General features: G+C 47.0%; 1 protein-coding gene across 2 annotated transcripts; it reads right to left on the reverse strand.

Annotated features, from left to right (window-relative positions):
* Positions 1–24,785, reverse strand: LOC119181415 (E3 ubiquitin-protein ligase Topors). 2 transcript variants are annotated; one of them, XM_075875655.1, is made up of 4 exons: positions 24,630–24,785; positions 20,878–21,158; positions 17,980–18,284; positions 1–3,397 (listed from the first exon to the last, which is right to left on the reverse strand). In XM_075875655.1, the coding sequence occupies exons 2-4, from the start codon at positions 21,139–21,141 to the stop codon at positions 2,233–2,235; spliced, it is 1,734 nt and encodes a 577-aa protein (XP_075731770.1). In that variant the 5' UTR covers positions 21,142–21,158; positions 24,630–24,785; the 3' UTR covers positions 1–2,232. The 2 variants fall into 2 exon arrangements, with proteins under 2 accessions (XP_075731770.1, XP_037288543.2); XM_037432646.2 differs by having other exon boundaries at positions 20,878–21,162; positions 24,630–24,784.

Here is a 24,785-nt window from a genome sequence, read left to right on the forward strand (position 1 = left end):
TTGTGTATGGTTGAACACTTTTTATTCCCATGGCAAGGCATTGACAAAACATGTTCAACTATAGCCACTGCATTTTTTTGGCTGGATTACAAATTTCAACAGGACAGGCTTGTCAAGTACACCACGTCAGATATTGGAACTGAATCACATCACTGGAATACTTTAAAAAAGACAGAAAGAAGATAACAATACCAGATACATTATTACATATCAATTTGCTGTAAAACGATATAGCCAAGTTTTATTTATTAACTGCTTTTAATCTATGATCTGAATTGCAGTTTCAATGCAAATTGTCACATTGTAGTTTTGAAAAACTAAGGTTATGAAATTTCCATTCTGCAGAAATCCAGCAGTTAACACCATTTTCAATTAAATATATGCTAATAAATCTGAAATACGCACTTATTATATTAAGCTAGAAAAAAAAAAGCTGCAAGTACTCTCTCTAAACAGGCTCTTCAAACAGATTTACAGAAACCACAAAAGCGACATAAAGCTAGCTGCATTAGTTATAGTACACGGTGGGACTTTTATTTGCGCCAAACTGAAACATGCCAAATGCTAGTTTCCTGAAAGGCCCACCTTTGATGTTGCACACTTCAAAAATAAAAAACCCGGGCTTCGGGATAAAAACAAAGCTCTACTAAATAGCATGAGAGTTGTTGCATAGCAAAGAGCTTAACACAGCCGCAAAATGCAAACAAATCCAACCACTTGTGCCTCGCTAACATCAATGCTTCAAGGCGCGCACTACTGTTTGCCTCTCAACAAGAATTTAAAAACATTTCCTAGGTAATGTGCCAAACACCTGTTGTCACAAGAAAGCACACTGGTTGCCTTTCGAACATGTTAAGTTTGCAAGACTCCTGTACATTGCTGTTCGAAGAAAATAAAAAGGGTGGGGGAAGGGACAACTTCAACGCCGCATGAAAGGGCCAACATTGGAGCTCACATTGCAGCGATAGTTCACGCATTGTATACACAAAGCTCGTGCACAATTTTGCGCAGCGTCTTTCCCTTTACACTGTGCAGAATAATAATGGGGTCAGTTTCAACTGTTGAAGCACGACGCACTGCACTTCCAAATGCACGTTAACGCACCTGCGTTCATCGCAGTCCGCAAAAGTGGCGACAACTCTCAGATGCGGAAAAAAACCCACAACGCTGTCAACATGAACTGCACCAGCTCTAGTCCCGAACCAAGTTATTGGACCAACTTCCACTTACAGAGAGCCTGCTACAAAACTAGCCAGCCGGGGGAAAGACATCCATACGCGAGCATACCCTTTACGCAAGGTATAACTACAGAAAAAAGCCCTTTAAAAACTACCCGTTGTTCCATACCAGAGCGTTTGATGCCTATTGCATAAATATTAAAACCAACACGTTAGATCATGTGAACATCAGTGAAGACTTGTTGGAACCTCATATGCATGGGAATTAGCAAGAACTGCAAAACCGAAACATAACTGTAAAATCCTTGCTGATCTTTTGTTCTCGCTACAATGAGCAGACGGCAGGGGTGAAGGTGCTGTAGAAGAACAAAACGAAAGAGATAACTTAACTAAAAAATGCAACAGAAATGATAGTGACTCTCAAGTTACTGTGACGCACACTGAAGCTGGCAGTAAAATACAAATGGGCCCTTCTGTACACCGTCGCACCATTGCATGGTTTATTAATTCCTAAGCAATCAATGCATCAATGCGCACTGCCACAAAAAAAGAATGCTCACAAGCACCCCCCCCCCCCCCCCCATCATGCGATACTGAGCCTCCTGGAAACTTGTGCAACAGGAACTTAAAAAGAAAGATGTCGCGTGTAATGTGGCAGAGTATCGGGAATGTTGGGGCCTGAAAGGCCTTCGAGGTTTCACTTGGATCTCGTGCATTCGGAACGACAGCGGGTGCTAAGTGGAAAATGCACCGAGACATCCATGGTCTGTTCTAAGCTGTAAACCACAGGAAAAATTTACAATGATGGCTCCAAAAAGCTGGCCTTGCAAGGTCGTACATGAGACTACTGAGGTATAACTTCTAAGAACACTGCTTCACATGTGAGCAAGCTTCAGTCAATCGAGACATATGTGCAGTGGACAAAAAAAAGAAAGACCTGCAAGATAAAAGGACAATTCACGCGCTGGGCTCAGTCAGCGCAACAAGAGTCATCTGCACATTATCACACTTTTTGTTGTCCTCGTAGCCAACCACACAAGGTGCAACCAAAGGCTTAGTCTGCTTCGTCTGTAGAATTCTCATCCCACGTCACCGTGAATGTCCGTTTGCTTCTCAACCACAAATTATGGCCCGACGAAGATGTACTAGGTTGGTCTTGGACAGCAGCTGCGACAGGTTGGGTGGGTAAAGAAGAGGTGCCGCTCGCTGCTTTAGCCGTCACCGCTGCTGAGCTTTGGGCTGCCGGTGCCCTTGCCCGTTTCCGTCGCATCATGGCCATCCTCCGCTGCAGACGCTGTGTCGCCCTGTCGACACCGGCGTTGTCAGAGTCTGTGTCACTCGCAGTCGACGTGCCAGAGTCACTTGACCAGAACTGGAGCAGACGCTTCTTCCGAGGCACAGGTCTGCATTTCCTGGTGGCGGGGGGCTGTGAGGGTGCCATCGCTGAAGGTGGCGCAACCGTGGGTGGCACTCCAGATCGGCCATCGCCTTCGTCCGACGAAGACAACTCGATGAAGATTGGCGTCCTCGGGCGAATTTGTACAGCAGGTACCGGCACAGCAGGCCCGACCGTGCTCACTATCATGCAGTCCGAGTCATCCGAATCCGTCTCTACCAAGGTGACTGTTGTATTGTGAAGGCCACTGGGGCCTGGAAGGCTCAAGTCCCGGCGCGCTGAAATCCTCAAAGGTGACAGACTGTTGACGAGAGGAGTGGTGTCCTCGGACGAAGAGTCGGGCGACTGCAAAAACTGCGCAGCGGGCGTGCCGCGCGCAACGACGTTTGCCCGCGTGTCGTACACGGCCACTCGATCGTAGGCGACCATGTCGAGTGGGGACGCAACAAATGCGGCCAGCTCGTGCAGAAAGTGTGCCGTTCGAGTGCCAAAGAAGGGCCGCACGTGCTCAGCAAACTCAAGGCAGCACACCTCATAGCGGGTGATGAGCGCGAGCACGAGTTCAGTAGTGAACGTGATCTGTGCCTCACCACTGCCTAGGAGAGCCACGAGTTCACGGTTGAGCCACGGGATGAGACGGTGCGTACACGCAGGGTTTTCGCGGAAGAATGCCGGTGAGAAGTGGCGTGCCGAGCGCCGGTTGTTTGGCGGGCACACCCACAGGTCCAGCTCGTACAGGCTACGGCGTTCGGTGCTCGATGTGGGCAGGGGACCTGCGTGGGTGATGGTGGCTGGAGCATTGCGGGATGTCGAACGACCCGACCTGAGTGGGAGAAAAAAAATGTATCTCAGAAGATGCTCCCGGCAAAGGTCGTGGCACTAAAGGCTCTGTTACACTCCGCTATTTGATTGCGCGCGTGTGCCAGCGTTTGTTTCATCGTGTCACGCTGGCGATGCCACGCCAGGCACAGATCTGCCTGACATATACTTGCAGCGCGCGTCGCGCTACGTTGCCTTGAGGCACTCGCGTTTGAGCGTGCCTAGCATCCCTCCGTCACGAATAGATGCAGATGCGGTGCTGTCTAGGTAACGTAGTCGGCGCGAAATGCAACATGCTTCATTTCGTGCCCGCTGCAGCCGGGCCGCACTGACAGACGCTGGTCGCGTCGGTCGCGCCTGTTGTCAGACTGTAGAATGCTCGGGTTTCGCTAGCGTAGCACCGTTGCACCCAGCACGCGCACGCGTCAACGTTACGTCGGAGCACATATATCAGGCCCTTAAAAATTAACATTTTTGCAGAGTTAGCTTTGACCAGCATTTTGGCTTGTGTTTCAGGCTGAAGTTCCTTTATTACCAAAATGAGTACAAAGGGTTGCATACCATATAAATGGTAAAAAGGTCTATTTAGGACGAGTTTTTTAGGCTTACCTAGGTGTCTCCTCTTGCCTTCCACCGCACAGAACTAGCGGCCTTCATTATAGGACCAAAAGAAGAACAGTTTATTTTTCTTGCTCGCCACAGGGGTCTAGTCATGGTGCTTAACAGCTGACCGATAGGGCGAGGAATCGAATCCCGGCCTCAGCGACCACATTTTCGACAAAGGCGAAAATGCTTAAGACCTGTGTAGTACTTAGGTAGATTTAGAGTCTCTGAGCGATTTTTCGGACCAGACGGGGAACGCGGAATAGCCCGAAAAATCGAAAAATCCGAAAAAATGGTCAAGCCGTAAAAATGAAGTTTACCGAGATTAGAAAAATCCCCCCAAAATTCCCAATAATGCCATGCTCTATGCTGTTCTTGGGGACAAGCAACGTTGGTTTTATTGGGGCTACGGTAACGTCGCTAGTAATCGCATTGGTGCTGCGGCCAATCGTTGCGAGCGGCAATGTTGGTGGCTCCATGTAACCACGCAAGACAAAACTCGATGCCAATCGCAAAAAAGATGCATGCAACTTCTTCGTGCCTGTTTGGTGAAATTTAACAACGCGGTCGGGGCTTCTTTTACATGTGCCGGCATCACACAGTATGTGGGCCTTCAGCATTTCGCCACTATCAGAATGCCGCAGCCGCGATCGAACCCACGTGTTTTAGGAGCACCGTGACCACGCAGTGTTTCTGAGTAATTGTGAACAGCAGGGAGCATGTGACATGCACAAGAGCACACCAATGACACGACCACGTGCGCAATGACAATGAGAAAAACAAATGCCCAGAAAATAAAATCAGCCTGCTGGCATATTAATGATGATGATAAGGCTCACTGAAAAAGAAAAGTTTTTCATGCTTCTGATCTCGGAGGCTAAACTAGTCACCGCAAGCTAAGCTCGACCAATACAACGAAAAAATCCAATATGGCAGCTTTTAAAATTGAACTTTGGTACATAAATTCATCAAAAAAAATCTGTCGCAAAAATGCATTACTGCAATGGGAACCTTGACAGTGCATTTGTGAAGTGCAAAATATCCAACAAGTCCGAATTTTCGGAGTCCCAAAATCTGTCGCCGATTGTATGTGCATGTTAAAGAACCTGAAATGCTAAAAATTTCTGGAACCACCCTTCCGTTGGGTTCGAAGTGCAAGCAGCATTGAAGAAGAAAAGAAAGTGAAGCACTTATGAACGGTACATCTTTATTTAACAGAATAACCACATAGTTTAGCCAGCCAGATCTTGTCACACGCGGTCCACGATGGAGGCCTAAGTGCACTATGGAGGCCTAATTGGAGCCGTGCTAGTTAGTCTTCATCCAACCCTAGTTGTCTTTTACAACTCAAAATACAACTATGACAGAAAATAAGCTCACATGCAAAGTGCTGCTTAGTTCTCTCTCTCTCTCAGCAAGGATGAGCTCATAGAGATGTACACACGCACATACACTCTAAAAAGTTTTCCGGAGTAACTGCGCAGTTACCGGGAAAAGAGCTCTTTGCTCCTCCAAACGACGAAATGTGCGCAAAAGATTGCACACGGCCCTGCAAGAAGGGGCGGTTTCCTCCTTGTAGAGGAAAGCACCCGTACTTTGGGGTAACTGCAGGTATGTTCGTGCCGTGTGCAAACGACTCATCGGTGTCTACACAAGCATGTTTCATTTCAGACGGTTCTGTGGCGTGGTGCGTTGTAGTGGTTAAAGTACGCGCATGCTGACTGAGTGGTCATAAGTTGATTGATTGATATGTGGGGTTTAACGTCCCAAAACCACCACATAATTATAAGAGACGCCGTCGTGGAAGATTGGAAATTTCAACCACCTGGGGTTCTATCACGTGCACCCAAATCTGAGCACACGGGCCTACAGCATTTTCGCCTCCATCGGAAACGCAACCATCGAAAAGCTGATATATATGTATCCCACCTGAAGAGTGGGGTAGGTTGTCCCCCCCCCCCCCCCCCACCCACCCCTACTCTCAAAAGAGTTGGTACGAAAGAGAGAGGAAACATCAATGCTGTCATCACAGCAGCTCACACACAGCCACACAATTTGCCTTGAAAATAGCGGCTCAGACGATGACGATTGCCAGATTTATATGCTGAGCTCCAAAAGCTGTCGCCGCGTCCAAACATGTCGGAGATGTCTGCTGAGCTGTCTGGAGCCATATGACAAAGCGGCGCAAGGATGTTTACCTGGCAGCTTCCAGCACTGGCTGCACCGTGGCACTACAGGGGCACTGCTCTGAGATCGCCGACATATTCGGTTGGTACACTGCCTCTCTTGCTCAGATTGTGAGCTGTCTTGGCGTCTGGTGACTCTGAGTCACAGGACCGATGCGGCCAACCGAATATGCCATTAAAAAAAGGAAAAATACACTCCTAGCCCACAAGCAGTGAACAGAATGTGCCCCGAACAATTTTTCGCCATAACACCGACCAAAATAAGAGCAATAAGAAAAAAAATGCTCTCAGTGAACAAAAAGTATCTAATTTCGCAACCCTTCCACCCATGCTTTTTCAGAATGACGCAAGCCTGAATCAGCCCCTGGGACAGCGTTCAAGTTGGAATCCTCACAAGTTGCTTTCTGCACTTCGATAAACAACGGCGCAGCACATGCATCCAAATTCACAGAAGGCACCTAACGCGCAAACTGACTTGGTCCGCATGCCGCTGCTGTGTGTGATCCCCGACAAGGCGTTCAGGACAGAGTCTAACAAATTTTGCAACCCCTATGTTGCTTTTTTTTACAAAAACGCAAGTCTGAATCAGCCCCCGTGAATACGTTCAAGTTGGAAGTTGCCCTTTGCGCTTCAATAATCGACACAGCACACGGACATCACAGAAGGCACTTAACCCTCTACTGCCGAGTGCCACAAACTCGCGGCACACCGAAAAGCTTTAGGCAAGCAAGTCAGAAAATATATGTCGCCTTTAATGCCAGCTGTCAAGCAGTCTCGAGCAACGTAGCTTTCAGCATGAAAAATCTAGCATGGTCTCGTCTAAGGTATTTTATGCTATCATCATCATCATCATCATCAGCCTGGCTACATTCACTGCGGGACAAAGGCCTCTCCCATGTTCCGCCAGTTAACGTGGTCCTGTGCTTGCTGCTGCCAATTTATACCCGCAAACTTCTTAATTTCATCTGCCCACCTAACCTTCTGTCTCCCCCTAACCCACTTTCCTTCTCTGGGAATCCAGTTAGTTACTCTTAATGACCAGTGGTTATCCTGTCTACGTGCTACATGCCCGGCCCATGTCCATTTCCTCTTCTTTATTTCAACTATGATATCCTTAACCCCCGTTTGTCCCCTAATCCACTCCGCTCTCTTCTTGTCTCTCAAGGTTACACCTACCATTTTTCTTTCCATTGCTTGCTGCGTCGTCCTCAATTTAAGCTGAACCCTCTTTGTGAGTCTCCAGGTTTCTGCTTCGTAGCTAAGTACCGGCAAGATACAGCTGTTATATACCTTCCTCTTAAGGGATAATGGCAGTCTACCTGTCATAATTTGAGAGTGCTTGCCGAATGTGCTCCACCCCATTCTTATTCTTCTAGTTACTTCAATCTCGTGGTTAGGCTCTGCGGTTTTTACCTGCCCTAAGTAGACATAGTCCTTTACAACTTCAAGTGCACTATTACCTATCTCGAAACGCTGTTCCTTTCCGAGGTTGTTGTACATTACTTTTGTTTTCTGCAGATTAATTTTAAGACCCACCTTTCTGCTCTCCTTGTGTAACTCCGTAATCATGAGTTGCAATTCGTCCCCTGAGTTACTCAGCAATGCAATGTCATCGGCGAAGCGCAGGTTACTAAGGTATTCTCCATTAACTCTTATCCCTAACTGTTCCCATTCTAGGCTTCTGAAAACCTCCTGTAAGCACGCGGTAATCAGCATTGGGGAGATTGTGTCCCCCTGCCTTACACCCTTCTTGATTGGTATTCTGTTTCTTTCTTTATGAAGCACTATGGTAGCAGTTGGTCCCCTGTAGATTTCTTCCAGAATGTTTATATATACTTCATCTACGCCCTGATTCCGCAGTGTCTGCATGACGGCTGATATTTCTATTGAATCAAATGCCTTCTCGTAATCTATGAAGGCTATGTATAGTGGTTGGTTATACTCTGAGCATTTCTCTATTACCTGATTGATAGTATGAATGTGGTCAATTGTTGAGTAGCCTGTTCGAAATCCTGCTAGTTCCTTTGGTTGATTGAATTCTAATGTTTTCTTTACTCTGTTAGCAATTACCTTTGTAAATAGCTTGTACACTACAGAGAGCAAGCTGATCGGCCTGTAATTCAAGTCCTTGTCATCTCCTTGCTTATGTATTAAGATTATGTTAGCGTTCTTCCAAGACTCTGGTACCCTTCCCGTCAGGAGACACCTCGTAAACAGGGTGGCTAGTTTTTCTAACACAATCTGTCCTCCATCTTTCAGCAGATCTGATGTTACCTGATCCTCACCAGCAGCTTTGCCTCTTTGCATGCTCTCCAGAGCTTTTCTGACTTCTTCTATCATTACTGGTGGGGTGTCATCTGGGTTACTGCTAGTTCTTATAGTATTAAGGTCGTGCTTGTCTCGGCTACTGTACAGATTTCTGTAAACTCCTCCCCTATTTTAACTATCCTATCCATATTGGTAGTTATTTTGCCTTCTTTGTCCTTTAGTGCATATATCCGACTTTTGCCTATCCCAAGTTTCCTCTTCACTGCTTTGAAGCCTCCTCCGTTTTTCAGAGCGTGTTCAATTCTCTTCATGTTAAACCTTCTTACATCGCATACTTTACGTCTATTATTCAACTTCGAAAGCTCTGCCAGTTCTATTTCGTCTGTTATACTCGACACTTTCATGATTTGACGCTTCTTAATTAGGTTCTTCGTTTCCTGGGAAAGCTTGCCAGTGTCCTGTCCAACTACCCTGCCTCCAACTTCCACTGCACACTCCGTAATGGTACTCGTCAGATTATCATTCCTTGTATCTACGCTAAGGTTGGTTTCCTCACTAAGAGCCGAGTACCTGTTCTGCAGCGACACTCTGAATTCCTGTACTTTCCCTCTCAGTGCTAGCTCATTGATTGGCTTCTTGCATATCAGTTGCTGTCGTTCCTTTCTCAAGTCTAGGCGAATTCGAGACCGTACCATTCTATGGTCACTGCATCGTACCTTGCCAACCACTTCCACATCCTGCACGATTCCTGGGTGCGCAGTCATTATAAAGTCTATTTCGTTCTTATTTTCGCCATTAGGGCTCCTCCATGTCCACTTGCGGTTTTCTCGTTTTCGGTAGAAGGTATTCAAAATCCGCAAATTATTGCGTTCTGCGAATTCTACTAGTAGCTCTCCTCTGGTGTTTCTAGTGCCGATGCCATAATCTCCCACTGCCTGGTCTCCAGCCTGCTTCTTCCCTACCTTTGCATTAAAGTCGCCTACCTTCGCCTAGTCGCCTATTAAAGTTCCCTACCTTTGCAGTATCACTATAGTATACTGTGTTTTTACCTTACTCATTGCCGATTTCACGTCTTCATAGAAGCTTTCAACTGAAGCGTCATCATGGCTGGATGTAGGCGCGTAAGCCTTTACTACCTTCATCTTGTATCTTTTATTCAGTTTAATTACAATACCTACCACCCTTTCATTAATGCTATAATATTCCTCTATGTTGCCAGCTATGTTTCTGTGAATTAGGAACCCCACTCCTAGTTCTCTTCTGTCTGCCAAGCCCCGATAGCAAAGGACATGCCCATTCTGTAGCACCGTATAGGCCTCATCTGTCCTCCAAACCTCACTGAGCCCTATTATATCCCATTTAACACCCTCTAGCTCCTCAAATAGTACAGCTAGACTTCCCTCACTAGATAAGGTTCTAGCGTTAAACGTTGCCAAGTTCAGGTTCCAATGGCGGCCTGTAGTCCAGAGATTCTTAGCACCCTCTGCTGCGTTGCAGATCTGACCGCCGCCGTAGTCGGTTGCTTCGCAGCTGCTGAGGACTGAGGGCCGTGAGTTATTTGGCGTATGCATGTGGGAGGTAGTTGCCATATACTGCACCAGGGTGGCCAATCCTTCTCTGGTGAGGGAGTGCGTTCCCGGCGGTGGTTACCGGTGAGGCCGCACCGCTATACAGACAGACAAACAACATTACTTTGATCCTGAGAAGCGAGGAAACGGGCCAATTATGTGGGTCCCCACCCATGCCATGCCTCTCCGCTCGTCCACGTGCTCTAGGACAGTCTGAAGCAGAACCTTTTGTCTGGGATCTGCAATTGCCGTTGTCAAGTTTTCTTCTCTTTTAACGTCTTGTAAGCAGAGCATGAATGACTCAAAGAACAACATTCACCACAATGTGGGCAAAGTGGATCAACTTCCGGATGAAGCAGGACCCTGTCTGAAGCATGGCGTGATACTTGCTATGTTAGGAGCTCCTAATGAGGAAAGAGACAAGTCTGTCGCTCTTCTCAGTAATGAGATGTTATCTCGTGAAAAGTAACAAAAGGATCACTGTGGATGAGCTCTCCCAAACTCCCGAGAGACACCAGCCCGTTGCGGTAGGTGAAACCTCGCACATGGTTGTAGGCTATCTCATTTGGGTTGAGGTGACCCAGCAGTATGTTTGGTCCCACGTGAGCTGAAAACCAGACTATGTGACGAAGAATGTTAAAGGGAGGTTTGCCACGGACAATCCTGGCTGCCTCTGATACTATCAATCTTGATGCAAACGCTTCAACGACTGCTCTGGAATGTTTCCATTCAAAAGAGGTTCTGTATAAAAGCCTTAGCCCTCGCTAATCTACGACGTTTATTGTATTTGAGATGGACATTCCTTGGAAAAGGGCCAGCAATAAAAACCTCGTCAGGCAAACAAGTTGCAAGGTTTCTCCCCGATTAAAGATAGAACGAAGGCTTGCCTCATCTGGCAGTTGTCTCAATAATTGAAATTTGATAACCAAATTATTTGTGCCGACCTTTAGGTTCTACTATTTCAGAAGGGGTGTTATACACTCCCAACTTCGTGAGCTTCTCTGTGCTAGTCGTCAATGAGACACCGAGCAGCTTTTTGACACTTTTAACCCATGAGTGTGTCCAATTTATCCCTCTCTATTTCTATCCGATTAAGAGCCGCATTTACGTTAATGATATGGCTCCTGAGAAAAGTGTGAGCCCCAAGGAGGATATCCTCGCCTATACCGCGCCCCTGTTGTTGGACACTCGCATAATTAATCTCACAATGTTCTCTGTTTTTGTCAAGAGATGAGCTAGACTCCTTGTTCCTCGTGTTCTAGCCCTTAAAGTCTAATAAAAGTGCCACAATTTTAACAGAGCCTACTCTGGGAACTGTGCGACTGTCCTTGGTAAAAACTCTAATGGGCACCTGATCGAGTGGGGCGAGTCCCTTGGCACCTCGTTGAGCCTGTCTGAACAGCGGGAGCTCTGACTTTTCCGGTCAATGCTACCGTCCCGTACCTTCCGGGAAAGACTCCGTGATGTCCAGATCCTCCTGTAAGGCTTGTTCAACTGCCGCCTCCGATCCTTCGGCACACCAGATTACAATGTCGTCAGCATTGTAAAGTGTAGGAAGTTGATGATGGCATCCGACCGCTGCCACAGCATTGTAAAGGGCTCGAGACCGATGGTAATTACGGCGGGTTTTCTTTAGGGTAGCTGGCTCCCCTCCGTCGTCCCCATAGCTGATCTTCGCCAGTGAGGACACGTGTTTGTAGAGATAGAACGAAGGTTTATTTACATGATAGATGAAAGATAGGAACTGTACAAGGATTCAGAAGGACTCGAATTATGTACAACAAAGATTCAGTCCATGATTCAGCTCATGATTCCGCATTATTTACAAAAATGCTTCAGCTTTTTATAGCCCGCCGTCACCGCCGTCCGAAGGAGGCGGTGAGCACTCTCGCCACAAATCAGGTGACGAAGTCTCAATGGTTCACCCACCAGAAAGGGTGCAGATATTGCACCACTCGGCTAGGCAAAACAGTCCAATAGTAGCACGAGCGCACCACACAATGACGCACCCGGCCCCCGCCTTGAAGGCACCGCAGGGCGAGGAGGTAGAGTCCCGGGAGGGAAGGTTGAGCTCCTCCGGGAGATGGCCGCTGACTTTAACGTCAGCAGCGGTCCATGGCTGCTTTCAGCTACAGGCTTCCAGAACTCTCTCGAACATGGCAGTCCAAACGCTCAATCCTGGGGACGGCTTCTTCAACATCTTCCCATGCTTCAGGACTGATGGTGCTTTTGTGACGATCTCGCGTCATCTACGACAATAGCAGAGTCGAGAGGCTAGCCACAGTAGCACCGTCCCACGCTGTTCGAGCCCGTTCAACAAAAGGCTTGTCTAGCGAAGCTTTCGTTGTGGCCCGACCAATTCCTGGAACGTCTATGGGACAGCGTCTTGCAAACTGGGCGCCGATGGGGTTGAAAGCATCCTAGCAGACAGGCTTACGCACAAGGGCGTCTGCCCAGACGAATTGCCGGGCCAAACGTAACAGCTCCTCCGTCGCCCGGAAAATCTCGGCTGGCCAGCACTCCCAACCGCTGGGCACGAAGAGAATGGCTGGTGACGAGGTCGATGGCCTGGCTTGGAACCTCCAGCTGCGAACTTGCAACTAACTCCCAAACTACCTCACAATGACTGACAACAGCAAAAAGAACCACACAACCCAATACCATGCCGCAGTCAAGTACATTGGACTCTCTTAAAACCTTCCAGGCTTCTCAAAAAACACAAACAAAAGAAAAACCTGTACGCTAAAATTTTGACACAATTTTGTGCTGCCAAAGTTACAACATTCATGGAAGTGGAGATGCTTACAAAAGATGGAACACTTTAACGTGCGTGGAAAGCACACGAAGGCAAATACAATTTGGCCCCAGATAACCATATTCACACTCTAACTAGCTTTCTCCTACCATCCGTACTACTAAGTTGTAACTTACATTTGCTAACTTCATGACTACACTCTCACTAGCTTTCTCCTACCATCCGCACTACTAAGTTGTAACTTACATTTGCTGACTTCATGAAACACAACAAACTACAATGGTTTCACACGAATGCTGCCAGACCCTATACACAAGGTATCTGTGCGCACTCTTCATTCTCTCAATACATACTTTCAAGGCGTAGTCGCGAGTATCTACTTGTAGGACACCCCGGAGCCAACGGAAACTCCCACAATAGATTGTCACAATAGATCGAACTGTGTCTTATAAATCCTTAAAACGTATTCCTAACCTTATCGTTCGGTAAAGAGCAAAGCTAAGCTCAAGAGATCACATGATCCCTAAGCACTCACTAAAACAACGAAAGAAAATAAACCTTGTATACTGATTGATATGTGGGGTTTATTGTCCCAAAACCACCATATGATTATGAGAGACGTCGTAGTGGAGGGCTCCGGAAATTTCGACCACCTGGGGTTCTTTAACGTGAACCCGAATCTGAGCACACGGGCCTACAACATTTCATCCTCCATTGGAAATGCAGCCACCGCAGCCGAGATTCAAACCCGCGACCTGCGGGTCAGCAGCAGAGTACCTTAGCCACTAGACCACCGCAACGGGACAACCTCGTATACTAACACGCTCATTTGCTGAATGTAGCCTCATGTCAGCTCATGTTTTTAAAGAACACACAGGACTTTGCTATGCGCCCTAGCACGACATCATACTTGCATTCAAAGATCGCTAGCATACCAACACACACCTAACCATAGGACATATCTTTATAACTTAGGCACCACTAAACACGCATCTGAACGTAAATGTTCACAAGGAACAGCAAACAATGAAAAATAGCGCTAGATGTCCTACACGTCATGAGCGCCTAACAAAATCTCCGCAAGTTTTGTGCCAAAAACCCTGTATCAAATGATTCTCAAACATGAGCATTTCGACAATTGCTTTTGGTTTTGTTCTAAAACCTCCTTTAACAATGCTCATTTACTTTCTAAAGACTGTAGAAAACCTCCCGCTACACTAAAGGGCACGAAGCAAACTTCAGCTCCTCTCGAGAATGTTACCACGCTTTCAAAATTGGCAGGCGTACAAATCTTCATTCACGACTAACGTGCTCTTACATGAAAGAAAAAGTCATTGCACGCAGTCGGTTGACTGATGCGGGTCACTGCATCCGCATAATGCTGAACAACTTGACTCGAAATTCATATAAATTTTACAAAACAGTATTGAAGTGAAAATCTAACTAAACAAACAAGCAATGCAGATGACACAGGAATACTACCTTAAAACCAAAAATAAGCAAACAAATATACGCTTCTAAGAAAATTCCTGTATTCTGCGTTCTCCAGCTTACAGCTGTCCCTCACTCTGCAATTGTTCCCGCGACGGTCGTGGTCTTGGCGGATATTCATGAAGCCTGAGACTACACGGGTGCACGTGCTACCAGCTAAACTGCACAGTCACGCATCTTTCGCGATTTCAGCCTGCCTCTGTCAGGTTCGCGGAGGGGACCCGAGCAATGCGTGGAAAAGAGTGGCCATACCCTCTTTGGGCTCGCTCCCGTGCGGTATTTAGCTACTGTGGCTTTTCTTCTAGGATCCCTTTGACACTCCCGTCCCCGCAAAGCTTTAAATCTCCAGCGTGCATTCCGTCGCGCGGATGCGCACTGTGGCCTACCCTTTCGCCGCTGGCGCCTTACTTCACGCCACAAAGGCCTCTTCGTCGGACTGGCCGATAACTTACTCTTCCATCGTTCGCCCGGCTGATTGCTATCTCTTTTATCCGTTCAATTTCTCGCTCGCGTAGGCTTCCCTCTTTTACGGCGATGTTTGCAACTGACCTGTCCCGCACTGCTTTGAAATTTGTCGCAGGTTGAGTCATCAATGGTTTTACAGCTCAACGGCGCACCATGAAACTCGCTGTGGATGGAATCGGAAGACTGGTGCTTTACACGAGATTCCATTTGCGAATCCGCTTTCTTTTTACTTTTCGTCCGGCGGCTCTGACACATACAAACCGAGTTTGACGCCGATGCAGAACCCCTAGTTCTGTTCACTACGCTCAAACGTGCAGAGCATTTCTTTACAACCGTAGTGTCTTTTTGTCTCCCTCACAACTTTCCAACGTCGCTATCGCCTGCGCCGCTTCCTGCGGTTTGTTTCCAAGCCTCCCGATTTCATCTCAAGCTCGTCAACTCTCTCACAGCTTTGGTCAGCTGTCTCTCTCGCGGGCAGTCTAAATGATTTTCGACTATATCATCTTTATTCTTGCACTCTAGACTGGCGGACAGGTTAACGCACTTAGGAACAATGCGGCTGTTTTCCTTCAAACAATCTAGCTCGCCTGGCTGTGAGCAGTCCACAACCGTACTGCTTTCCTCACTCTCTGCATTCACTGATTCTCCTGAGCTTTCTCCAGTGTTCGTGATCACTTTGACCTCATTTGCAAGATCCACCGTTGCGACAACCACAGTTGAGGTCTGTACCAGCTTTTCTACAGCTATCCTCGCTGTTTCGCTAGCATTCAATGGGCACAGCACCTCTTCGCATTCGCTCTGGCCTTCATCGGCCTCTCCACTCAACTCAACATCATTCGCAGCACTCAAATCCGGTTTGTCTACGAACCTGCTGCTGGCTTTATACGTGCTAGCGTTCTCTACGGCTTCGAACTGCACCTCACTCATTTGATCATCGCACGTGCGCTACAGTTGCGGATGGCTGAAGCTTCCACCACATTGCCTCGGCTTTCTGTTCCCTCTGCTTCTCTCTTTCCTTATCCTTCTCATCTCTTTCTTTTTCTCGAAAGTTTCTACGGCGTTTTTGATCTCCTCCAACCTTTTTTAAAGCTTTTAACGCGTATCTAATACCCTCCTCACAGGCATTTTGCAAAATCATCTCCAAAATTTGTGACCTGCCCATTCCTTCCTTAACCTTAATACCCAGGTCTTCGCAAATGTACAAAAGACCACCTTTTAGCAGTATCTTCACCTCCATGATTGCCGTTGCACATTGGGCCAGCATTTCACGCATAATTAGGTGATCGCTCTAACTCACTGAACACTCACAGATAGGTGATCTCGCTAACTCACACACAATCCAGCTTCTAATCAACTCACACTCACAAAATGAAGCCTGGAAAGCCAAAGCGAAGACCAAGTACTCACGGCAACACAGCGCCATGTTGCGTGGTCTATCACACAACTGCCAACCAGTTGTAAAGGGTAGGAAGTTGATGATGGAATAGATGATGGCAACCAGTGGCAACCAGGCATGATGATGGCAACCAGTTGTAAATGGCTCGAGACCGATGGTAGTTGCGGCGGGTTTTCTTTAGGGTAGCCGGCTCCCCGCCGTCATCCGCATAGCTGATCTTTGCCAGTGAGGAGACGTGTTGGTAGGGATAGAACGAAGGTTTATTTACATGATAGATGAAAGATAGAAACTGTATAGGTATTCAGAAGATCCCACATTATATACAACAGATTCAGTCCCTGATTCAGCTCATGATTCAGCACATGATTCAGCATTTACAAAAATGCTTCGGCTTTTATAGCCCGCCGTCTTTTTACACGGAGGTCCGAAGAAGGCGGTGAGCACTTTCACCACAAATCAGGTGACGAAGAGTCAATAGTCCCCCACCAGAAAGGGAGCAGATATTGCACCACTCGGCTAGACAAAACGGTCCAATGGTAGCACGAGCGCACCACACAATGACGCACCCGGCCCCCGCCTTGAAGGCACCGCAGGGCGAGGAGGTAGAGTCCCGGGAGGGAAGGTTGAGCTCCTCTGGGGAGATGGCCGCTGACCCAAACGTCAGCAGCGGTCCACAGCTGCTTTCAGCTACAAACTTTTAGAACTCTCTCGAACATGGCAGTTCAAACGCTCGATCCTGGGGACGGCTTCTTCGACGTCTTCCCACACTTCAGGACTGATGGTGCTTTTGTGACGATCTCGCGTCATCGACGACAATAGCAGAGTCGAGAGGTTGACATAATGAGACCAGCCACAGTAGCGCCATCCCACGGTGTTCGAGCGCATTCAACGAAAGGTTTGTCTCACGAAGCTTTCGTTGTGGCCCGACCGATTCCTGGAACATCTACGGGACAGTGTCTTGTAGACTGGGCGCCGATGGGATTGAAAGCATCCTAGCAGACCGGTTTACGCACAAGGGCGTCTGCTCATACGAATTGCCGGGCCAAACGCAACAGCATACAACGCGTGACGCACATTAAGAATTTTCCAAAGGCTTTTAGACAGCTTGAACATGGCTGTGTTGAATAGAATGGGGACATAACTATCACTTCATCCAATTTTAAAAGGCTCCGAAACTGATTGCCCCAATTTTATGGCAGCCATCCTGCTCTCGAGAAAAGATCCAACAAAGGAGAAGAATTTAGTTCCCAGGTTCACAACTGATACCTTCTTGAGAATATAGTCGCGTCTGACAGTATTGACAGCTTCAGAGAGGTCCAGTGCGAGGACACTATTTACATCTTTGCTTTAGTTATCTGTGTTTTGAGCAGGAAAATGACATCTTGCGTAGAAACCAAGGACGCCAAACCTAACATATTAGTACATGGGAATAGTTCATTCCGCTAGATGTAGCATGATATCCTGTTGTTGTGAAGAGATATCGGGTGGATGTGATCCAAGATAATGAGGAAGAGCAGGCAGAACGTGCAACAGCTCTCATTTCGTTCCTCCTTGCCTGTGTTACACAAGTTGTACCTTCAATAACTTTGTTTATTCAATGCATATGCACCCATGAGGCGCCACGCAACATGTAACGATGACTTGAAATACGTTTCTTGCTTCAAGGTCCTCCCTTCACTGGCATATGGAGAATTTGCTACACACATTAAAGTATGCATTAACATTTCAATTCAGATAATTTATCTGCGGAATCATTTAAATGTTGCCATTTAAAGCTCGAAAATGAAAATAATTTATATTTTGACCAGCAGTTTCATAATTAAGGCATTACAGTGTTAATATATGCAAACTGACCTGGTCCGCCTGCCGCCGCTGCGGGGGATCCTCGACGTGCGGTGCAGGTTCGAGCGCTGGCGGGGCCGTGGCCTGGGCCTCCTTGTCGAGCGGAATGCCAGCAGCATCGGCGAGTAGACTAAGTGGTGGGCAAGGAGCAGAGCGCTGCCCAACGCTGAGGTCTGCGAGGATGCTGCAGCCATCGCCACCGCGGCTGCGGTCTGGGAAGAGTCGTGCACGAAGTACTGGTCGTAGTCTTCGAAGGAGCGCACATTGTGCACGATGCTCTTGAAGCGCTGCTTGCACAGCGGACACTCAGCCTTTACCTGCAACAAAAAGGGAAACAAGGCGCATTTAAGCAGATAAAGTAACAAAGGGGCACGCCTGTGGGCCTGGCGACGGCACCGGATATCTATCGCATGTGGCGTTGCTATGGCAACTGATGTGGTTATGGCATGAACTAAAGCTGGAAGCATACATACTCGAGGTACTGCGAGTCTGTACGCTTCCAGCTTTTGTTCTTGACATGCCATGACCGCACTTGCCAACTAGGAAATTCACATTTCCCGCGACGTGTTGCTGGCTACGGCAAAACATTTTTGTCTTGAAGTTGCGCTGTCCCGCCAGTAGATAGATATCGGCTGCGGTCAGCGGACCGACAGGTGCGCGGAGTTGTCTGGTCGATGGCGTTTTGCCAGTGCCTTGGCCTAATCAACAACTATCTTACACCCAGATTTAGAGTTAGGGTCTGCCCGCATGGATTGATTGATGACCCGAACTAGTACAGGTGGCCAAAATGGCCTCCATTTCTTGCTCAAATTAGGGCAACTGAGAAAATTTTGAGGCTGGTCGGGCATTTTGGCACAGTGTGGCCCGATTTCGGCAAATTTCATGGTTTTGGCGCAGCTCGGCCCACAAATGAGGAATTGTATCAAATTGGCACAGCTGTTGCACCCCTGCATTAAAAGAAGACTGTTTTTTTTTCTGTTACACTCAAACCTCTATATAACGAACACAAACAAAATGAAGTATCAGTTCTAACAAAGTAAATGAAAAATAGTCTTGCAATAGATACAGTCTCAGAAATAACCTTTATAACGTATTTTTGGATATAGCAAAGTTATTTTCTTGTAAAATGCAATTTCGATAATTAGATTCAAGTGCAATAAATAAATTTTTCACAACTTAAATATTCCCACGCTTGACCGGAGAAAATTCTTGGTAAGCTCGAAAACGCGCACAAAAGGAACATCAGGATAAAGGCGCAACCTTGAAATTACTGTCTCAAACGCCATGGTGTCACATTCTTACAGAATCCACTAGGCCTTATGTAGTCCTTAATCGATAAGATTAAAGGGACACTGACAAGCAATTTTTTTCAACCCGTTTTTTTTTTTTTTTTTTTCAGGCACAACAAAAAGCTTACCATTCGTAGGTTTGTGTCTGCAGTAGAATCTCAAAAGCACGCAGTTATTTTACAAGCAGTATTTTTCCATCTGAAGGGCTCTGAACACAGATGTCCCTTTTTGTCCAGCAACGCTGTGTACTTTAAAGCAACGCCAGTGGCCCTTCTAGCGACTTGTGCAAGCTGTCGTTCTGCTTTTGCAGCAGTTCCTGTAACTATGCTTAACCAGGTTTATTCTGAGCTTTGCAGCCACTTTTTAAAATAACAAGCCATTACAGATGATGTGGCTTTAAAAAGCTTCCCTGTATTTGTACCGCATTCTGTGCGCCTGCGCCGAAGGTTGATGCGCTTGTGTCATGGATCGCTTGTCCCGTTGTCAATACTCTCTCAAGGCATGAGCCATGCGAAGTCACAGAAAACCTCACTGCGAGTTGCGCGGCCATGTCAAGTAGCAGTCGAGTTGAACCTCTTTATAGGAGACGTGGATATTGGCCGCGAGATCGAGCAACCTCACCGCCTGACGGCAATTGGCTGAAGCGCGCAAGTGTTGATTGCTCCGTGCGTCATCTGCTAGGCAAGTCTCGTTTCTAGGTGTGTGCACGTCATGCATGTTCTCAAAGGGTGGTTTGTCCTGTCATTTCAGTGCGATCGTCACTGCTTGTATGTATGCCTGAAAAGACATACAAAAGAATTTGATCTTGCTTGGCTAATTAAGCATTGTAATAATATCCCCAAGTGCAACTTCCGAGAACGCTGTTACAGATATAGATATACAGATATAGTAATAAACATAGGCAAAAAAAGAGATACAGACCGAGGAAAATTTAAAAAAAAAAGAGCAAGAAAGCAGGCCGCCCAGCTCGCAGTTTCTTGAGGCTTGGCACCAATAACTCAAAGGCGCCATTGTTTTTTGTTTTTTAAGATGACAGTCTTTCTTGGGATACTTCAACGCAAAAAAGTTTGGTCTGTATGTGTCTGTCGTGCCATTCAGCCACCCAGCGAAAGTTTAAGCCCTTGCTCAACGCCCAGAAATCTGATCTGGTGGCTGCATTCATACTTGTGAGCACTGTCGCTCAAAAACCAAATATTACGCATACCTGAGGTGCAGCATCAATACATCAGTATTAGGCGGTGTGTTTCTATAATAGAAAATTCATCTGTAAAAAATTCCAAAAACGATATCTTTTCTTACAACTGCGCCGACAATGGGACGCTACGAATGAGAAAGTGAGTGTTTCCTACGTTTCGCCGAGACGACATGGTGCTGCAGCCTACCAGTGGCTACGCATTCTACACACGCTTCTGTTTCTTGGCATTACTGCCAGATAGCGTGCATAACTCGCACAGCGCCTCCAGACAGAAGCTTGTGGTCTTTCAACGACATTTGGAGTGAACAACGCACATACACGGCCAATTTTTTCTATGTCTAACCACGCCAAACAAACCTTTCAAACAAGCTTAATAACAATAATTATTTTCTGTCATACTGACTCCTCAGCAAACATTTGACTGACCTTTGACCACTCAAGGAGGCATGAAAAGCAGAACGTGTGGAAGCAGCTGTCTGTGAACGACTTGTTCTCAGGTGGGCCCAGGCAGATGGCACAGCTCTGCTCGGGCGATGTCGGCCGCTCCGGCGACTTGGTCAATGGCGGTTGGGAAGGTGGAGCATCACTGTTCCCTTTCGCAGCTTCGGGCTTGACGGTGGGCGCATCACTGGCTGCCGCACCAGCGCTGCTGGTGCGAGCAGACGGCATTGCCACCTCTCTGGTAGCCATGCGAACTCACTTCACCTCTGCCTTGAGACAACAAAAAAGGCAGGCGTTCACAATTGGTATTAAAATGAAAGCTGTTATGAGGGAAGAAGAGCCAGATTTTAATGATGCAGTTATCCACCAGCACCGGCACACAGTGAGAAAAAAATCCAGATTGAACGGGATTAGCACTTTCGCAAGACAGATGAGTATTCTACTGCAGAGCCACACTGGTGCTTGAAACTCCACTGCAACATAGACCATACACAGGTGTCATCTTGGGCAAGGAATCATGTTAAAAGACGTAATACTGCATGGTAGAAGGCTGAACCAACACCAGTCGTCGCACAAAGTGTACCAAGTGGTGGTTTAGAGCTTCCCGTGCATTGCAAAAAGGTCCTGCCATATTTATTTATCGTCAACAGCCACATTATCAGCAAAGCACCAATAATGCCCCCCAGAAGAGTGTGGTGTGTACCTAGCCTTTCCGCAAAATCATGAGTAATGACATAGCGAGTGCTAACCCACTTCGCAAAATTATGTTTTATGGTGTAGTAGGCACTTTGCAGCTGTAGTTACCTCCAGAGTTTTCAACAGGCTCTGAAAGGGCCATTCCCCTAGCTTCCACTACGACTGCAATGCATGTTTTATAAAGGCCGGCCATTCTTACAAACACTGCCTAAAAAATGTGGCAGATCCCACGTACAGTGGGAATCGATGATATGCGAAGAATGAATGAGAAATGTTGATATGCCACTTTAAAATCAGCACAACGTTACGAGGTGGAGGTAAATGATGCCGTACATGACTCCCGTGTCATGATTATCATGTTTGGATGTGTCGTTTACCTTCATCTTCTATTCACGTCACGTGATACTAAATTTAGTATATGTGGAGCTAGCGAAACGGCCGCGAGCACGCTACGAGCATGGTATGTTGTCATGTTCTTACATGACGTGTGTGTCAGGATGATCATGTTTGCACCAGTCCTATATTTCGTCATTCATTGACATCACGTAATACCAATTTTGGCATGTGTGAAGCTAGCAAAACGGCCGAGAGCGCATGAGTGTGGCATGGAGTCATGTTGTTACATGACACACATGCCGTGATTATCATGTTTGCATGTGTCATTTAGCTATGTCATCCGTTCGCGTCGTGCAATACCGAGTTTGGTACATGTGAAGCTAGCGAGATGGCCGCGAGTGCATCATGAGCGTAGTCATGTTGTTACATGACACGCATCTCATGTTTATCATGTTTGCACCAATACCATACCTTTGTCATTCATTCATGTCCCGTTATACCAAATTTGGCAGAAGTGAAGCTAGCAAAACGGCTGCTAGTGCATCATGAGCGTGGCATGTAGTCATGTTGTTACATGACAGGCATCTCATTATTATCATGTTTGCACCAGTCACATACAATTGTCATCCATTCACGTACCGTAATACCAAATTTGGTATATGTGACGCAAGGGAAACGGCCGTAAGCGCATCCAGAGCGTGGCATATAGTCATGATTTTTATGTTACGGTCTGTCGCTTTTGTTCGCCATGTAATTATGTCATACCGTACCAGTTTTGGAACATGCCATGTGAACAAAATCACCGCAAGAGCTGCAGGACCATGAAATGTAAATCATGACATTCATGTCATGATTCTCATGGTATGACTAATCAAATATGTTCTTCATATAGTCATGTTATGCCATACCAAGTTTGGTATTGATACCATTATCGAAACGGCCAGGAGAGCTAAAAGTCACAAGCGGCTAGATAGATACGCTCTAAGTCGCCGAAGTTCGCTAAGAAATGCTTCCCATTTAAATGTGCCTATGGCGCTTTTACAGATGCCTGCGACGGCTCTACAATTCCCTATGACAGTTCCGAAGACGCCTATGAAGGCTCTACAGCACAGTCGCAGCTACGCATTTCCGACAACTGGTCAGACGGCCGCTTAGAAGTTGACTGATTTGTGGTATTTAACGTCCCAAAACCACCATATGATTATGAGAGACGCCGTAGAGGACTCCGGAAATCTCGACCTCCTGGGATTCTTTACCCATGCACCCAAATTTGACCACACGGGCCTACAGCATTTTCGCCTCCACCGAAAATGAGGCCGCCGCAGCTGGGATTCGATCCCGCAACCTGCGGTTCAGCAGCCGAGTACCTTAGCCACTAGACCACCACGGCGGTTCAAGGCACTGATATACATATATTTTTATTTTTTACCTAAGTCTTCGTAATCTCTAGGAAAATTCCTTTAACACACTTTCTGAGGGCAACTGTAGTGTTACAATGGTGTTGATTTTCGGTCAGTTATTTTTTTATGACAGCCCCTGAATTTTCATTTTCTTGAGATATAGAAACTATCGATCAAAATGCCACTAGACCACCGCGGCCGCTTAGAAGTTGCGTCGGCTCGCTGTCTGACGTACTGCCGACAAACGACCGCGCGAATAACCCAAGTTCGTTATAAAAACGACTACACTTACCCAACCAATCGTCACGTCTGCAGAACTTGGATGCACCGCCAACGATTCCGTGTCTCCCACCCGCATAATAGTATTCCCCTCGTTTCGGATTCGAAAAGAAAGATCAAGCTTGAATTGGAATTTAAAGAGAAAGACGACACATCAATAAAAAAAAAAGAAACGAAACAAAGATTTCTTTATTCGGAGAGCCCTAGCCCTCCGCAGCGTTAACACGCGAACTGGCCACATGTGACAGTCCGAGAGGATAGCGACAAGACCTGGCAGAAGTACAACGCACCGTTGTTTGATAGCCCCTGCACGGCTTCCATCAACCGCCCTGATAAAAGAACAGACGTGACCTGCCGTCCGTGAAAATGCCACGGGGAATGCCGACCGCTCTTAAGGCCCCCAAGAGCTGAATGACACAAAGCGACGTAGTTTACGCGGTTGGAGCGTTCGCAGTGTCGGTGTTGGACAAATTAAACTACAGCTTGTGGTTACACGGGGCTGCGCTTCGTACAAAACACGGACTTCACATACGCAAAACGGCAAGACAACATTGCTTTCGTAATTCGTCACATCTGCTTTCGTAATTAGAACTAGCTTGCGTACCGTAGCATTCTAGTTTCCACAGTTCGTTAGAGAACGGAGCGGATCGAATACCGCGAACTGCTTTGGTGAAGCTGTTACGAGGGTCACAGCGTGACCTCTCCATGACAGGGCTTCGGTAGGCACCAAAACTTTCCGCTGCTGTTACGCCTTCGCGTGATCTCGTGTTCGCGTCAAAAGGGCTGCATCGGGCCCTTTCAGGCTCCTGTAACATTCCTAAAGAGAGACTAGTCACCTACCCAGAGGTGGTATCGTAGAAAATGAGCGAACGCACGAACTCGCTAGGCCTTCGGCTATTAAATAACGACCACTTTTCCTCTGCGAGGCAACGCTGTCAGGCGTCGTTCTTCTTTTTACAATGCCACGTCGCTTCGACACACGTTTTGACGTATAGGTGTCACGAAACGGGAAGCGAAGTGACTCACCTCACGTCAGACGACTTGTATTCTGAGGTGTAATGTCGATTTTTTTTGTGTTAATTGGACGAAGACGTAGAGCCCACACACTCACAACCGACCATCATTCCTACCTCATTCCTACCACAGCAGCAGCGCTTGTTCCGTCTGCGCATGGGCAGCATG

The sequence above is a fragment of the Rhipicephalus microplus genome, chromosome 10 (assembly GCF_043290135.1).
Source record: "Rhipicephalus microplus isolate Deutch F79 chromosome 10, USDA_Rmic, whole genome shotgun sequence".
Lineage (NCBI taxonomy): Eukaryota > Metazoa > Arthropoda > Arachnida > Ixodida > Ixodidae > Rhipicephalus > Rhipicephalus microplus.

What these genes read in the sequence shown, in the direction of transcription:
- LOC119181415 (XM_075875655.1), bottom strand. Translation starts at nt 21,141, where the DNA reads ATGGCTACCAGAGAGGTGGCAATGCCGTCTGCTCGCACCAGCAGCGCT. An exon ending in GCCTCCTTGAGTGGTCAAAG is followed by an intron (nt 18,285 to 20,877) that starts GTCAGTCAAATG and finishes TTTTTGTTGCAG; the next exon opens with GTAAAGGCTGAGTGTCCGCT. An exon ending in AGCGGCGGCAGGCGGACCAG is followed by an intron (nt 3,398 to 17,979) that starts GTCAGTTTGCAT and finishes TCTCCCACTCAG; the next exon opens with GTCGGGTCGTTCGACATCCC.